General features: G+C 52.0%; 1 protein-coding gene across 11 annotated transcripts in view; it reads left to right on the forward strand.

The window, feature by feature from the left end:
- Positions 1-16464, forward strand: part of Afap1l2 (actin filament associated protein 1 like 2) — a 176378-nt gene that overhangs the window by 75754 nt on the left and 84160 nt on the right. For 7 of the 11 annotated variants that reach the window (XM_087185660.1, XM_021253394.2, XM_087185664.1 and 4 more), the window contains 6 exons: positions 753-827; positions 2101-2195; positions 7874-7964; positions 9905-9988; positions 12843-13048; positions 14410-14589. In XM_087185660.1, coding sequence (XP_087041786.1) covers positions 753-827; positions 2101-2195; positions 7874-7964; positions 9905-9988; positions 12843-13048; positions 14410-14589 — 731 coding nt within the window. The remainder of the gene's footprint in view (positions 1-752; positions 828-2100; positions 2196-7873; positions 7965-9904; positions 9989-12842; positions 13049-14409; positions 14590-16464) is intronic. The other 4 variants (XM_087185661.1, XM_087185662.1, XM_021253397.2 and 1 more) reach the window with 1 other exon arrangement.

Here is a 16464-nt window from a genome sequence, read left to right on the forward strand (position 1 = left end):
TGAGTCTAGATCCAATCCTCTGCATGTGGATATCCAATTTTCCCTGCACTGTTGGTTAGAAAAGCTCTTTCCTCCAATGTATGGTTTTGGCCTTTTTGTCAAAGATCAGATAGCTGAATGTGCTTGGAGTTGCTTCTACATTCTCTGTTCTGTTCCCTTGATCTGCACCTGTGTATGTGCCAGTACCATGCTGTTTTTATCACCGTGGCCTTGTAGTATAACTTGAAGTCCAGGATTGTGGTGCCCCCTCACCCCTTTTTACTCCTACCTCATCTGATTTGCCTGTTCAGCTCCCCCTTCCCCCACCGTCCTGGGGGCCTGGGAGTTAAACTTCTCAGACATCACTCTGATTACTCCCTTCAGGTGATTCAGGCTACAGTGAGAATGACAGATAAAAAATGTAGCCTGGATGAAATGCTGGGAAGGTCAGAGACATCTCTATTTGATGGAACATGTGGCAGACCTTTGAAGTATGGGTACATTTCAACATATAATATTTATTCCTAATGCCATCTTTCTACTCCCTGCCCTTCCCTCTCTCCTCCCATCCTCCTGGGCTAGAAGATTAGCAGCTGGAACTTGTCCTTTCTTGAGTGGAAATCTGTCAGCTATCTGTGATGGATCAACTCCGAATGCTGAGTGTTTTTATTGAATCCAAACAGATGAAAATGTCTCAAGGGGTCGCTGTTTCTCCCTGGAGGCCCTGAGCCTTCACAAAGTCCTGTGAGCCCCGTGTCTTCTGTCTTCTGCAGGTTCTGATGAGGAGTACATTTACATGAACAAAGTCACAATCAACAAGCAACAGAACACCGAGTGTCAGGACAGAGGTATGGGGCCGAGGTGGGTGCTGGGAGGACTGGCTTCTAGGAGGGGAAGGCAGAAGGCTGGCCTCCATCCTCCCGCCTTTCCTCCCAGCCAGCATACAGACAGGCCTGGAGGAGTTATTTTTGGAATACGCATTTTGGTTGGTGGTATTTTGGGTTGATGTATTTTTGGATGTTTTAACAGGCTGCCACCTCCTTGCCCATTGCATGAGAAATCTGTCCCTAAAATCTCTTGGCTTTTCCCAGCATTCTCCCAAGAACAGGAAGTCATAATTCAGATGTTCTAGGAAAGCAGCTGTGTGTGGTGCTGGTCCCACGGCCCCGCTTCGTGTCTTTTGATAGATGTCTGTTTGGGGAGGAGGGAGGAGAAATGGTGGCGTCAGCAATCGCCTTGACATTCCGAAATGATGCTCTCGGGCACGACATCTTGTCTTTTCTACTGAAGGACAATGGTGTCTTCCCTGGCTCCTCACTCTTTGCTCACTGATTTGCTCTTCAGTTTTCCGGAGTGGGTCTGGTAGAACCCAGGGGACCCAGCAGTTTGCAGAGCTCCCCAGCGGCAGAGGAAGGGGCATAAGCAGCTCATCTCCCAGCTCGCAAGCCTGACTCAAATGGAAAGTCTTAGGGAGAGGCAGGAACACGGCCCCTAAACACTCAGTCCCAGAGAGGTCTTGGCTTTGTGGCGTCGGCCGCGTTAGCCCTAAGGAAGCCCTGCTGAGCTATCTGTCCCGGACCTGGCCTGGCCGGCTACAACACCCAGGGTGAGAAGAGAGCCTGTGGTGCCTTTCCAGGCAAGAGGGCTGACGGGCTGACTTCCTCGGTGCACCTTCCTTACCTCTTCTACCACCTGCGCCCCTCTCCACTTCCTGCTGCCCAGCCCGGCGGCGGCCACTCTGCCCAGGGTCATTTGCCCTCTCGGTAAACTGTGGGAGGAAAAAGCCATAATCACAGGGTCAGTGCCAAGAGTGCTCAATGTAGTGACTGCCAGGCAGTGGCTCTGCTCACTGGAGCTCTGTGGCTGGGCTGCTTTTGACCTGGGCTGGGTAGGGGAGCCTGCCAGAAACCCAAGCTGGTTCCCTCTGAGGAATCTGCCTGTGACTGGGCATGCTGTGCCCTATTCTTGGAGGAAGAACAGCCTGCCTGGGTAATTAACACCTGCTCAAATAGAACTCACAGGAGAGGGGACAGGATGAGAGACCAGACATTCCTAGGTAATGAGACCGTGCTGTGAGGCTCAGTACCCCTCCTGGAAGCCTTCTCTTCCTGCTGCCCACAGTGTCCGAGGAGCAGGGTCCACTGACCAATGGGGAGCCCGTTCAGCCCTCCTCGGCCCCTCAGAAGAGTCTTCCAGACCTTCCACCGCCCAAGATGGTAAGTGTCCATCCAGGACCCCAGTTTCCCTCGGAACTCCCACTGTCCTCACAGACAGTTTTCTGCCCAGCCTCTGGCACTATCCGAGCACCCACTGTGGGCAGGGCATGGGCCAGGGCACTGAGGGAGACAAAGGAAACCTGCACAAGCCACTTGTCATTTGCTGGGGGGCACCTCCCCCCATGAAAGGTGATGAGAACAAGGTTTTATCAAATGCCTGTGCTGGACATCATCATGAGTACGGAGAACCATACAGGCGTGGACTCAGATCCCAGCTGAGCCAGGGACTAGCTCTGTGACCCCAAGAAAGTTATTTAGGGTCTCTAGCCCTTTGTGTCCTGGAGTTAAAGTGGAAAGGATGTCGGTGTCTGTCTCATCAGTTGGTCGCGTTCTGCAGGCCACATCGCACTGTGTGTGGCGCGCTGTGCCCGTAGTGTTCAGTGAGGTAAGTGGCGGTTTCATGTGTCACAGGCAACGCCTCGCAGCCTTGACATGGCAGCGTCAGGATTAGGACCCAGGTTCTTCCTCGAGAGAAGGTATACAGGGCCACAGCAGGGAAGGCTTTATGTAGGCGTCAGGAGGCCTTGAGGGTAATGCCAGCAGGACGCCGACTCTGGTCCCTGTGCTCCCGCCACGTGACCTGTCCCCTGATCTGTGGGCTCGTGCTCACTGAGTGGGGTCCCAATCCCAGGATGGCTCTGGACCAGCCCCTTCTCTGCTCTCTCCTGCGGGCAGCAGGGATACCAGTCCTCAGACTGGGGTGTGAGTCACCATGTAGGTTGGGGACAGTCCTGGAGAGCCTGCTGCGGTTCCCCCTTGCATAGGCTGGGTGCTAGCGGGGCTCTGTCTTGGGCTGGGTGAGACTTGCTGGACTGATCCTTAGTCCCTAGGAATCCCCATGATGCTGATGCTGAAGCCCGGGCCCTACCCCCACCCAGCTTTGTCAGCATTTCTCACATGAAAAAACAAGCTCAGCGAGTGAGAACCACTGGCCGAGGAGGCCCCGTAGCTGGATGGCTCCGAGGAGAGCTGGAAAGGAGGTGTGCCGCTGGCTCTGCAGCAGGGCAGGGTGGGGCTGTGCTTGCCCTTTGCCCCTTGCTCTTGCCCCAGGTGCTTTGAAGGCCTCCCTTCTGCTCTCCCATGGAGGTGCTTATGGCTTTCAGCAGCTGAGTGGAGCTGTGGTTCTCTGAGAGGAGGTTTTCTGGTGTGTCTCGGACATGGCTCCCTGAGTGATGGGGGTGGAAAGGTGGCGGCTCCCAGCAAGAGCTAGAACTTTCCTCTCTGGAGTCTAGCACCTGAGCTGACCCAGAGGCCTTCAGCGTTGGCAGTGGAAGTGCCCCATCTGCCACAGCAGGGGGCTGCTGCTTCTAGGTCAACAAATGATGGAGGGCATTCCACCCTGGGTCTCCAGGGCACCGAGTGCTGAGCATCCTAGAATTCTGTTTCACAAGCACTGTGAACCGAGAGGCCAGGGCCTGGGACTGGGTACCCTAACCTGATTGGACTGTGGCAAGTCCAGGAGCCCCTGGGATCCTGGTGCAGGCTTTCTGTCCCCCGCAGCAACTGCAGGAAGAGCATCTGAGTGGAGCGAGGGGTGGCGAACAGACAAGGAGGCAGGAGCCTCCCCTCTGGGGAGCTTTCCGGGGCTCTGGGACGGGGGGCTGCTCGTGACCACATCTGAGAGAAACCTGGTGCTGGAGTTGAGGAAAATGTCAACACCCAGGAATAGCATGGTCCTGGGGGCCCTTTCTGAGGCGTGGTCATTGCCGAGTGGACCGAGTCCAGGCCCGGGGAGACTTCCAGCCACGCCAGCTGACTGTGCAGGGCAGCCAGCCCCCTCCCCGCTGTGGACTTGCTCTGCTAGAAGGACGGGGTGTGACCCGCAGCTCCCTCATTTGGTCCCTCCTACTTCCTAGCCCTCCTAGTTTGGAACCCCCCAGGGGTGCCCTGTCTGTCCCCACACAGGTGCACGGTGCGCCTTTGCTCCCTTGGGCCTCTCTGGGTGATTCTCCACTGAATGGCCGTAACTCAGTCTGAGGTCCCTGGAGGAGTGGTGTCGGGTGAGGCCGGGAAGAGGAGGAAATCCAGGGCTGAAGCAGCAGCCTCCCAGGGAGGGCCTGTGTCAGCTCCGCCCCAAAGCCTGAGCCTGGAGTGACCCTGTGGGCTCCCTTCTTCCTCAGGCAGAAAAAGCCTCTCCCTTCCTCTCTGACCCTAGAGCATCAGGCTGTGATGGGGCCTTGTTCACTGAAGTCTGGGCTCCACGCCACTGCCACCCACTGGTAGCTACAGCAGGAGCTGGATGTCTGCCTGGGGTCTTCATTGCCACCATCTGGGCCAGGACTGTGGCCTCTGTCCTAGGGTCAGCGTACTTGTTGGCCACAAGCCCCAATTCTCTCCATGGTGGCTTGGGTCTTCATTGCAACCCATGGCCTCAGTGGACAGCCTGCCCAGCGATAAAAGGGCAGCCACGGGTCTGGAAAAACCTCACAAGTGTGGGCAGTGACTCAGGCAGCTGTGGCCTTTCCAGGGCGCTGTCTTCCCAGCCAGGTGCTGCGGTCACTGCAGGAGAAACAGATGTTTGCTGGCCCCTCCTCTGGCTATTGGCGAGCACAGCCGTCTCCACCCACGTCCCTTTGGAGGCCTGAGCACGCACGAGCACTGGTTTCCACTGAGCTGCCTCTTTGGGGAAGCAGCTGGCCCCTAACAGGGCACTGCCATGGTCAGTGTGGATGCCTGGCCCACCCCCTCCCCTACCGGGAACCTTGCTCAGGGGCCACACCCTGGGGCAGGTGCTTAGAGCTGCGAGGGAGCCTGCGTCACCTGGGCTACCTCTCTTTACCTCTGCTGTCTTGGCTTGGCAAATGGCCCACTGGCTAAATCCCACCTGCTGCCTGCTTCTGCCAACGAGGTTTTACTGGAGCACAGTGTGCTGCTTTAGCGTGCATTGCCTGTGGCTGTGCTGCAACTGTAGAGCTGAACAGCTGAGATAAGAGGCCTCCCGTAGCCTACAAATTTGTAAAATCTACTTGGCCCTTTACAAGAAAGAGATTGTGGCTCTCTGGTAAATCCTGCTGAGCAGGGCAATTTACTCACTTCCTCTGGATAGTCAGAGCTGTTTCAGGTACTGAAGTCAAATCCCTTTTGCGGCTTCATTTAGTATTCACACTCTTCCTCAACACAAGGATGCTGGTACTTAAAATAAGAGCCCTTTCTCCTTAGCCCTGGGAGATTAGGATCTCTTTTCATTGATCCCTGTTAGTAAGAAGATCATGGTATCTGTAATTATGAGGTTCTCTTCTGAATTGTTACGCGATTTCACATTTTGCTTGACCTTAGTGCTTATGTCCCAGCAGCCTGGAGAGCTAGCACCGTTCCCTTTGGCAGAGCTTGGTATGTATAGCCAGACCAGGCCCATACTCTCCTCTGTATCCTTCTAGAATACAGTGGTACCTTGTTACTCATCCTTAATTGGTTCTGAGAGGTGCAGCCAGTCCCGGATTGTCTTGGCTGGAAAGGGTAGCTCACAAGTTCTAGCTTGTGCATTGAACACTAAACAAATGGTGAGTAAGGGCTGGGGATTTATCTCAGTGGTTTCGCCACTTGCTGCGCAAGCGCAAGGACCCGAGTTCAATCTCCGGTACAAAAAAGAAAAAAAAATATTCAAATGGTGAGTACCAGGGCAAAACTTTCACATGGAATACCAAGTGAGACAAATTTCAAAGCAGTCCAGTACCAGAGTATCACAGTCAAGTACCAAGGTATAATACTACTAGTTTCTCTTATTCATTGAAAAGAAACTTTTGTCCTTTTGTTTTTAATTTGTAAGAGTCTTTCTTGTCCATGACTTGTACTCTGAGTAACATATTGGCTATTCTTTTAAGATCATGATACACAGTGTATTAATTGTTATACTCTAATAATTATTGTGTTATGAAATTGTGTTTTATTTTTTCATAGAAAAAGAGTAATTTTTTGGTACCGGGGATTGAACTCTGGTCCTTGCGCTTGCGTAGCAGGCGGCAAAACCACTGAGCTAAATCCCCGGCCCCTGAAAAAGAGTAATTTTGTATGTTCTTTATTAATATCTACTTGTATTACATTAAAATAAATAAAATTCAAGATCATGAATTCATATAGCACAATTAAATTTTTCCTCTGCTACTTGAACAAACAACATTCTATTATTTTAACATTCTATAATTTCTGTTGTTTCAATAACAAAATAATAAAGACTTATTTTTTTAAAAGTCCTCTAACATACACATGTACACAAAACATTTTTGCCTTTGGTATTTGTATATTAGGTTGATAAAAACTGGTATTTATTGAGTATTTAATGTTGCTGAACAGAGATTAATCCTTACAACAGTACCATGTGACAGATATTTCTACTGCACTTTACATGGAGGCCCAGAGAAGTTTCATTAGTTGGTCAGAGTCACACAGCTAGGACATGTCAGTGCCAGGATTTGGGCTGCACTTGGAGATGGGATTCTTCACCTCTGTCCTATACCATCTCTCAACACTGATCCATACGCAGTAGGTTTGTCAGAGAGAGGCTCTTGGGACACTTTTGTGGAATCTTGCCTACTGCTCTACCTGAGACGGAATGGGCCCCAGTGATGGGCTCTTTGGTACAGTGACCTACAGAAGCTACTATGGAGGCAGAGGGGCTCCTTCCTGCTTTGTCCTCTTCTAACTGTGGGAATCCTGACCCAGAGCAGACCTTGGGTGTGCAGGGCTTCTCTCCAGAGTGAGGAAAGGGTCTCAGCTCTACCTTCTGGGAATGGGGATCCTTGAAGGCTGGGGCTGGAGGCCCAGCTAGGTAGGGATGCATGAGCTGCCCCGGGGCCCATCTAGGGAAGACCTTGCCACTGCTGAGAGGAGAGGACACTTCCCCTCTGCCCCAGGTAGAACCCCGCCCATCTCACAGGCAGACCCTTTTCAAGCTGCTGGCTCTCCAGGACAAGGGATGGCTGGGAGGGCAGAGACTTGTCACCAGGTTAAGGCAGTGAGCAAAAAGTCATTTCCTAGTAGCTCTGGATTTCGTACCCACTGTGTGTGAGGCTCTGGCCCTCAGGAAGGAGCTGGCCTGAGGTATCTTCCTCAGCAGCCATCTGCCATCAAGTACAGTACCTGATCAGCTTAGGAAATGACCAGATGACTATTCCTTCTTACAGGGATGATGTTGGGGTGAGGCCAGCTCCTGCAGGAAGGTGTCAGGTGCTGGACCCAGGTTGTAGATGGCTTTGGCTGACCCTCTTCATGTAGCCTATCTCTGTGAGCAGGACACTAGTCCAATGATTTGGCTTCTGTCGTGACAACTGCCCTCCATGCCCAACCTGTGGACTCCTGGGTTTTATACGGCCCCTGACAACAGCAGTTGTTGCCTTGTACAGAGACAGACCCTGTGGAAACTGCCATGTGTGTCTCACAGAATCCTCAAAACAGCCCTGATATGATTCCTCTTCTACAGAGAAGGGAAGCAAGGTGTGAGAGGCTATCCTGTATCTGAGTCTGGGTTCCTTGTATTCCATGCTCCCCTCCTCACCTGCTTAAAGTCCAGTTGGGCATTCGTTTCTTCTGGACTTCCTCCTCCTTCCACCTGAAGAGCTAACTCCAGGTTGCTTCCAGTGTACCATATCTAAAGATGTTTGTTTTATTTGTTCATGCCACAGATTCCAGAACGGAAACAGCTCAGTGTCTCAAGGATTGAGTCTTCGGAGGGTTACTATGAAGAGGCTGAGCCATATGATACGTCTGTCAATGGTACAACCCAGCAGCTGGGGCCTGGAGGGGATCTGACTGCTTTAACCCAGAGGCTGGCAGAAACTCATTTGGTGGTTCTTGGCCAGTGCCCTCAGCCTGTAGAAGCTGGGTCAGAAGTTTGTGTTCTGTCACTGTAATGAATGTAGTAGGATAGTAACTTAGGAGGAGAAAAAGCATTGTTTTGGGGCTTCCAGTGGGCCTGCTGGATTGCAGATGGCAGAGTGGGTAGCTCACCTCATGGCCAAGAAGCCAAGAACAGAATGGAAGAGGAAGGGACCCATAATCCTCCTCGAAGACACCCCCCCCAAGACCTAAGAACCTCCCACAGAGCCCTTCCTCCTAGCAGTCCACAGCACACCCAGTGACAGCACACTGGGCCTGTGGTGCATGTGGAGTCACCATCCAAACTGTAGCACCCACTTCTCCTGACTTTCTCCCCTCTGTAAGTGAAAAGGCATTGAAAGGATAAAGCAGCATGCAGGACTCCCAGGGACTGGAATGAACTTGGACAATGGGGGGTGTTGCTGGTTCTGTAAACAACAGGACCCAGATGAGATGGAACTGGGAGCCACATCAGAGATTTCTCTTCCTTTACACCTTACCCACCATCTCCATTCTGGGAACTGTGTGGGTGGCAAGGCCCTGTTTGGATTGAGGATATTCTAAGAGGCTGGTGTTATGGGCAGATGTCTCTTAGCTTCTACCACAAAGCATGTGATGTGTTGGGTGTCACCAGCCCAGCTTGATTTTCAGACCAAAACAGAGGGGTGTGGTGCTGCTGTCTGGGCGAATCTTGAAGGTAGAATCACTGACTCACCCTGCTGAGTACCTCTGCATCATAAGGCTGTCTCTCAGGTGTGACCTGGCCAGCCAGGACCTGCCTCCAAGAGGCACCCAGGGGCCAATCTGTGGGACAGACACTTCGTCTCAACCCAAACAAGTGGTCAGACCCGGCATCTCTGTGTTTGCCTCTCACCTATGGGTGCCTTTTGGCTGTGGCCAGGATTAGGGGTTACCACAGGGCAGCTTGGACACACCATGTGGACTAGGCCAGGGACTGGGTCAGCTGGAAATCCAGCTATGGGAATCCATAGTAGTAGGTGGGAAGATTACCTGTCCCTCCTTCTGGGTCAACATGGGGAGAAGTGGCCGCATGTATTACAGAGAAGCTCTTCCCCTGCACGACAAGCTGGCCCGTCCTCACTTCCGGCCTGAGCAGTGTGATGTGCAGGTTCCAGCAGGAGAAAGGAGTATTGGGCTCCAGCTCCTGCTCTATCTGAATGATCACAAGTGATTTTGCTGACTTCCTGCAAAAGGCCAGCTGCCGAACCCTTGTCCTGGTTTATGGGCAGTGTCCCCACACTGCTGCACTGGGTCAGAGTCCTCTCTCTGAGTGCTTAGTGAGTGCTGGAGAGGAGGGGCTCTGCTGCTTCTCAGACACTGGGCCGTCGTTCCTGATGTCCGTGCTAGGGGTGCCAGCTGTTGGAACAGGTAACTCCCCAGAGTCAGTTTACAGTGATGATAAAAACCCACTTCTCACTCAGCAGCTCCATGTGGTATCTCGGGTTCTGTGTAGTTTAAGTACCAGGCTCCTTCCGTGTTTAGCTCTACCACCTTTGAGAGCCACAGAATCCTCTGATTAGAGAGCACAGAAGCCCTCTCTGCTTCTTAAAAGCACCAGCTGGAAGTAAAGACACACTGCTCTGCCCACATTCCACTAGTGACAGGTCACATTGTCACCTCTGGATATCAAACGGCCTGGGAAAGGATATCCATAGTTGGGCTGTGGCCTCTCCTCACAACTCGAACCTCTGTGCGGCCAGCACTGACCTCTGGGGGATGGGCAGCCATGTTTCCCCATCTGAGCCTCTGCACATGGATGTGCCCCTGTCTTCACCTTTCCCTCTCTTCTTGCCTTTGTGCTTCTGGATACCATACAGGTCACTCTGGCGGATTGCTCCCTGCTGGTGTCCCTAGTTGGGTGCAGGTGCCCGAAGGAGTCATTTATGCCACGATCACCTTGGGTACTGCTTGTCCCCAGACCTGGGACGCCAGTGATTCCATGTCTGCTGCCTGGCTCACAGAGATGGGCATGTCCCAGCAGTGGCCATGACCTTCCTCATGCATGCTTCCTGCATGTGTGCACATGTGCCATCCTGTCCAAGAGTGACTGTCTCCCTCCTTCAGACGCCTGCCTGTGGCATCAGGAAACCAGAGTATGCATGGTTGTTCTGCTTTGGTTGCTGAGCACTTTCCTCAAGACACAGTGGGATTCGGTCCTGCTAGAACTATCCGAATGCCTGTCTTTCATTCCTGCTCACCCTGCATCCCCTGCAAGCCAAGAATCTGTTTTAGGAAAATTCCACATTGTGGTATGCTGTGATCCTTCTTAGGGATAAGTGAAATTATTGATACATTTGTCCTAAAATTCCTCAAGCTATTCCAGATACAGTGATGGCAGTTACTTCTCAGCTGGCTTCCTCGTACCACACGCAAGAGACTGTGCAGGAGTCAGAATTCTCCCTGAAACACCTAGGATCACCTCAGGCACACAAACTGGGGGGTGCTCCAGCTTCCTCGCAGTGAGCTTCATGGTCCCACTCCATTAATTCTTGCTCCAGAAGGAGGAACCCACTGACTTTTAACAGTATCAATCTTATTTCATTATTTTTGTGCAGATAATGCAATACTGACAATGAGGAAATTTTTTTTAAATCACCCTTATCCTACCTCCCTATCAAACTATTTTGAGTTCTCTGTGTTGCCTTATAGTATGGGTCTGTTTGCATAGAGAATTTTAATTGTTGTTTTCTCACCTGCCATCTTATCTTGCAGGCTTTATTGAGCTGCACACTGGTTTTCAGAGTTTTCATTGACTGGGGTCACATGGATGCTCTTAAGCGGATGAAATTGTGCTTTACTTCCCCAGTCCTGTGCTGATTGCTAACTAGCGCTTGCATGAATAGAACAACACCTGTGACATTCTTCCGCCTCTTTTTATTTTTTATTTATTTGTTTTGATGCGGGGGAATCTAACCCAGGGTATTATCTATGTGAGGCACATACTTCACCACTGAGGTATATCTCTAAGCCCTCTTCCCCTTTTTTGAAAAACTAGTTTCCTAGGACAAACGCGTAGGATCCAGTTTATTAGAGGGAAGACTATAAGTACTTTTATAGCTCTTGAAGCAACAGAGCCACATTGCTCCCTGTGGAAATGTATGTTGCCACCAGCAACAGGCTTTGAGGTCCCCCAGGGGATAGTACCACAATTTTCCATCTTTGCTTATCTCCATCTTTGCTTATTAGGTATGAAAACCTATAATGGGGGCCAGGGATTTAGCAGCTCAGTGGCGCCCCGCCTGCCTTGCAGGCTCAAGGTCCTGAGTTCAGTCTCTGGTATGGGGGGAAAAAACCCCTATAACAGTGCAGCTTTTTAAATTATCCCAGGGAGAGAAGCAGCCACACTACTTTTAAAGAAAACTGATATTACAATATTTAAAGTGTTACTAGAAATATTAAAATAGAATATATTTTCATTGGCACTATGGCTGGAATAAGTATTACAGCCGCCCCATCTCTGTTTTCCTCTATTCTAATACAAACAAGCTGCTCTTTCCTTAGTGTGCAAGAACACAGTTATCCAGCTGGACAGGGGCCTCTGGATTCTTTTGGGAACACTTTGGGGCCCCATGGGCTGCCCCTCTTCTGAAGGGTGTCATGGGGACAGAAAGAGGTGTCATTCAGCCTGACCTGGAGCAGGACAAAGATGGCTCTATGGAACTCACAGGGAAGTAAGCGCTGGGTCCACATGAGAAAGGGAAGAAAGTGTCCAATGATCAGCAGGTAGTGAGCCACAAGGTTCTAATAGACAGGAGTGCTGTGCCGAGCCAGGGGTTGGACCAGGGATGCTGGGCTTCCCTCTTCTCTATGCCCTGCTTTTCAAAAATTTATATAGACTGGTTGGTTCATTTTTCCCACATTTTGTTGGCCTTGAATACAGCAATGAGGCCTGGAGAAGGGGAACAACTCAAGGACAGAAGGGGTGAAAAGTAAAGACCCAGGCAGGTGGTACATGCATAGAATTGTTCATAGTTTGTGCTGTGGTAAGGTTGTGGACTCTTTCAAATGACAAACCCAAAGTGGCTCCTTGCCAGCAACAGGAGAAGGGTGTTAGTTAGAAAAGATCTAAAGGAGCTCAGTTTGACCTGGGGGTATCCAGTAGGGATTCCTTAAAAAGGGCTCTGAACAGGAGTGGATATGCAGGGGTAGAAGGTGGCTGTCTTCCCAGGAAGCTATTTCTTGCCATGGTTGGTGTGGCCTTTTCTTTCGGAGGGGCCACAGTCCCTTACCCCAACCTGGGACAGAACCAGGTTCAGCCTAGTGGCTGCTAGGGATCATAACAGCCCGCAGCAAGGGTTATCTTCCTCTGGACCCCTGAGATAGTAGAGTGCTAGGCTGAGAGGACCTGGAAACAATTCCGCCCTCCAGCTTTATTTCTCATGTGAAGAGCCAGAGGGCAAGGGGGAGACCCAGTTTCTGGGGAGCACACAGTGGGTCCTTGGGGCAGCGCCATCTCAGGGGTATCCCAGAAGTCTGAGAAGATAGGATTTGAGGAGGGAAAGGTGGGACTTCTTGTTTTAAGTTATGTGTCTTTTGTGGTCCAAGGCAGCATCCGAGAAGGTTCTCGAAGGAGGTTTCGGGCTGAAAAGCCAGCTGTGGTGTTGGGGTAGTGGCCGATTCTAGGGCATGAAGGGCAGAGGGGTGGTGGCCTGGGGCCATGGATTGCTTTGCCTACTGCCTCCTGTCCTCCCCGGTGCTGCTTGTTTAGGGACGGCCCCTGCCCTGCGGCCCTGACTGTGCGGGTCTTCTTTGCAGAGGATGGAGAGGCTGTGAGCAGCTCTTATGAATCCTACGATGAGGAGGAGAGCAGCAAGGGCAAGTCAGCCCCCTACCAGTGGCCCTCCCCAGAGGCCAGCATCGAGCTGATGCGGGACGCCCGCATCTGTGCTTTCCTGTGGCGCAAGAAGTGGCTGGGCCAGTGGGCCAAGCAGCTGTGTGTGATCAGGGACACCCGGCTCCTGGTCAGTGCTCGCCTTTTCTTCTTGGGCGTGTTTGGGTGGAAGCTCCTTGGTGGGGTTCCAAAGGCTCAGAGCCTTCTGGTGTCGGGATTTAAACCTCTCCCTAATCTAAAACTGTGCAGAAGTTTGTGTGTGCTTTTTCCCCCAAACTAGGAAGATCTAGTCATTTTCATCAGGACCTCAGGGTACCATGCACCTTTCTCTGAGAGACCTGTCCCCAGGTCCTTCCTCACTTCAAGTGGAAGAGCCCAGTGGTGCACCCAGCTCAGTCCCCGGCCACATTCTGACTGCTGCTTTGGGCCAAGCCACATGCGAACTGTAGGCATCTTCTCAGAAACTACAATACGTTGGATGACTGATTGTCAGTCAAGATCCATAAGGGAGCCAGAGATATTACTCTGGTAACAGTCCTATTTCCTGTTTTTTTAAATTAAACCTCATAGTTCTGAGCCAGGCACACCTGCCATGGTCCACGCCTGTAGGCCCAGCTACTTGGAAAGCTGAGACAGGAGAATCATTTCAGTCCAGGAATTTGAAGCCAGCCTGGGTAACATAATTAAGATCCTATATCAAAAAAAAATTTTTTTTTAGTTTTATGTCCTGACTTGAAGTTCCATGGAATTATTATAAACAAATACTCTTTCTCCTCTGATCACAATGTCCCTGTTCTTTACAAATGCTGTTTATGCTGTTTGGGTGATCCTATCGGGCAGCCTCCCAAGGACAATGAGAAAATGAGGGGCAGAGTCTCTCTCTTGTAGGAAACGAAGGCCCTTTTTTCCCCTTGCTAACACAGCATCTCTTTAGGCAGTTTAGTTTTTGTACCTGATGGATCCCTTGCTGAGCAGAGAGGTGGAGAAATGGTAACAGTTTGTTCCACCCTGGGAGATGAGAGCTGTCTACAGGGAATGTGTAGTCACGTGCTGCTTAGGAATGGGGCGCATTCTGAGAAATGTGTCCTTAGGCCATCCAGTCACCGTGAATGTCATAGTGTGTAGTTCATCTAAAGCACCTTCATCATTGGGTACCTCGATCTCAGCGGGCCACTGGCCGTCATTGCAGCCTGTTGTTGACAGAGACTTCATTAAGTGGTACATGGCTGTGTTTAGGGATCCTCCTGCCTGAGCTCCAAAGCAGGTTTAAGCCACTGGGATAGGCCAGGCCTGGGGCATGCCTGCGAGGAGAGGAAGGCGGTCTGATGCTGGGAATGGGAGTGGCTGATATTTGAGGCCAAGGCCAGCCTTCTGGTATGGGGGTAAAGTCAGGCTCTTAGGGGATCTTTTCAGGGTTCAGGGGTCCCTCTTTTGCAGAATGCAGCTAGGCCCAGCCCCCCGCCCAGTGGCATCTTTTCTCTTCTCCTCTAGTGCTACAAATCGTCCAAGGACCACAGCCCTCAGCTGGATGTGAACTTGTTGGGCAGCAGTGTTGTCCACAAGGAGAAGCAAGTACGGAAGCAGGAGCACAAGCTGAAGATCATGCCCATGAACGCGGATGTGATCGTGCTGGGCCTGCAGAGCAGGGACCAAGCCGAGCAGTGGCTCCGGGTAAGGAAGCCCCAGGCTGCTTCTTCCAGGCCTGACTGCTGGCTCCCACCGTTTTCTACAGGGTACAGCGCTGGTGCCTGTATGTCCCAGGTGGTGTCATGGAAACAGATACAGCACATTGCCGCTCAGGCTGAACCCGGGACTTGGGGTGCAATTGGAACCACTTGGCTTTTTGCCTCTAGTGAGGGGTCGTCAGCGTCCTGGTTAAAGAATAGACGTCCCTGCCGTCTGTGAAGGATTTACAGGGACCATGGGTTTTAGCAGGCTTAACCCTGGAGGGGCGGGGCCATGTTCCTGCTCGGAGCTTATAGGCATGGAGTTTGAGGTTCTCAGGGCAGAAGTCACCCTTCGAGTGAGTGGTAGTGCTGGACTTTTGACCTGGGGCCGTGCGGCCACAGTGCTGGGTTTTCTGCTTCCAGAAACGCTCTGCTGTCACGGTCCCCAGATGTGCCAGGCTGTCCGAGCTCCTGGGACAAAGGTGACTTCCCCGCATCAGAGGTGACTTGACAGTTCAGAAGGTGGTGCTCTGCACCCACAGGGGACTCACCGTTCTGGAGGGATAATGAACCTCCCTGGGGAGTCCAGTGGGACATGGCCATCCCTCCCCTCCGTCCTGCTGCCCAGCCTGCCGTCATGGCCACGCTGGCGTATTTCCACTATTACATCTGTTCCCACCTGCCGTGCTGGCTAGACAGCCCCCATGGCAAGCTGCTCAGAAGCAGACTGAGACTGCTTATTAAAATGTGACTAAACGGCCCAAGTGCTGAGTGCCCCCGATTGTGAGCAGGCGAGGTGCTTCTGTGAAAGCACTAAATGTGCTGAGAATTCTGACCAAGCCAAGCTTCTAGAAGGAGCTGCCAGGAACCTCGGTCCTTCCTGCAAGGTTTCCAGGTGGTTGAAGACAGCCACATAGGACGGAAAGGGCTGCTGCACAGACAGGGTTGTGGCTCTGTGTGTTCCTGAGATTGTTAGCTCTGAAAGGCCTGGCATCGTAGAGCGAGTGCTCTCGTTTCAAATCCTGGCCTCACCCCTTTTTAGCCGTGTGGTATTGAGTTGATCCCTTACTGCGTACGAAGTGCTTCGCACGGTGCCTGATGTATACTGAGTGTAGGAAATTCTGCTAATACAGATGAGACCCCTGAGGCCCAGAGCCCATCTCCCTCTGGGATATGCCAGCCCTTTCATTTTACCCACTGTGTAAACACACACGCACATTTGGGCACGTGCACATGCAGGCATGTGCACACATTTGCATGCACATGCACACTGTTCTTGCCCCAGTTTCCAGAGCTGTCCCTCTGACCTCTCAGACACTCCTGCCCTTCCCTGGCCCCCAGCTTCCCCCACAGACTTTCATACCCTCTTCCTAAGCCCCAGGCCTCCACGGTCCCTGCTGCGGGCTTCAAAGACAAGAGCACTTTCAAAGGTAGAGCCTGCCTGTCCGGTCTTGACAGAGTCCCTTCTCCTCCCTGGACAGGTGGGCACAGTGGTGCCCAGCTCTGCGTGCCCGGCTCTGAGAGGCTGCCTGTTCCTGCAGTGAGGTGGGGCTGGCCAGCCTGCCCAAGGGCCTTTCTCTGAGCTACATGGCCTTTGTCAAACCTGCCCACTTCCCTGGGCCTCTGTCTCCCAGTTTGCATAATCACACGTGTGCTCAGGATGAGACAGGGTTAGGACAGTAAGTGAAAGGCTCAGAGTATGGGTGAGAGTCCCAGAAAAGAAAGGACAGCAAGGCCTTCCAGAGAAGCAGAGACCCCCACACGCTCAGCCTGGGCTTCCGGCTTCTGGCGCTGCCCAGGCAGGGCATCTCCATATTCAGGCCCAAGCTAATGAGGACTGCAGAGAACACAGCTACTCTGTGCTGGGTTCTTTTCTGTT

This window comes from Heterocephalus glaber, unplaced genomic scaffold (assembly GCF_053883595.1).
Source record: "Heterocephalus glaber isolate CG9 unplaced genomic scaffold, H.glaber_assembly_v1.0 deba00001497, whole genome shotgun sequence".
Classification (NCBI taxonomy): domain Eukaryota; kingdom Metazoa; phylum Chordata; class Mammalia; order Rodentia; family Bathyergidae; genus Heterocephalus; species Heterocephalus glaber.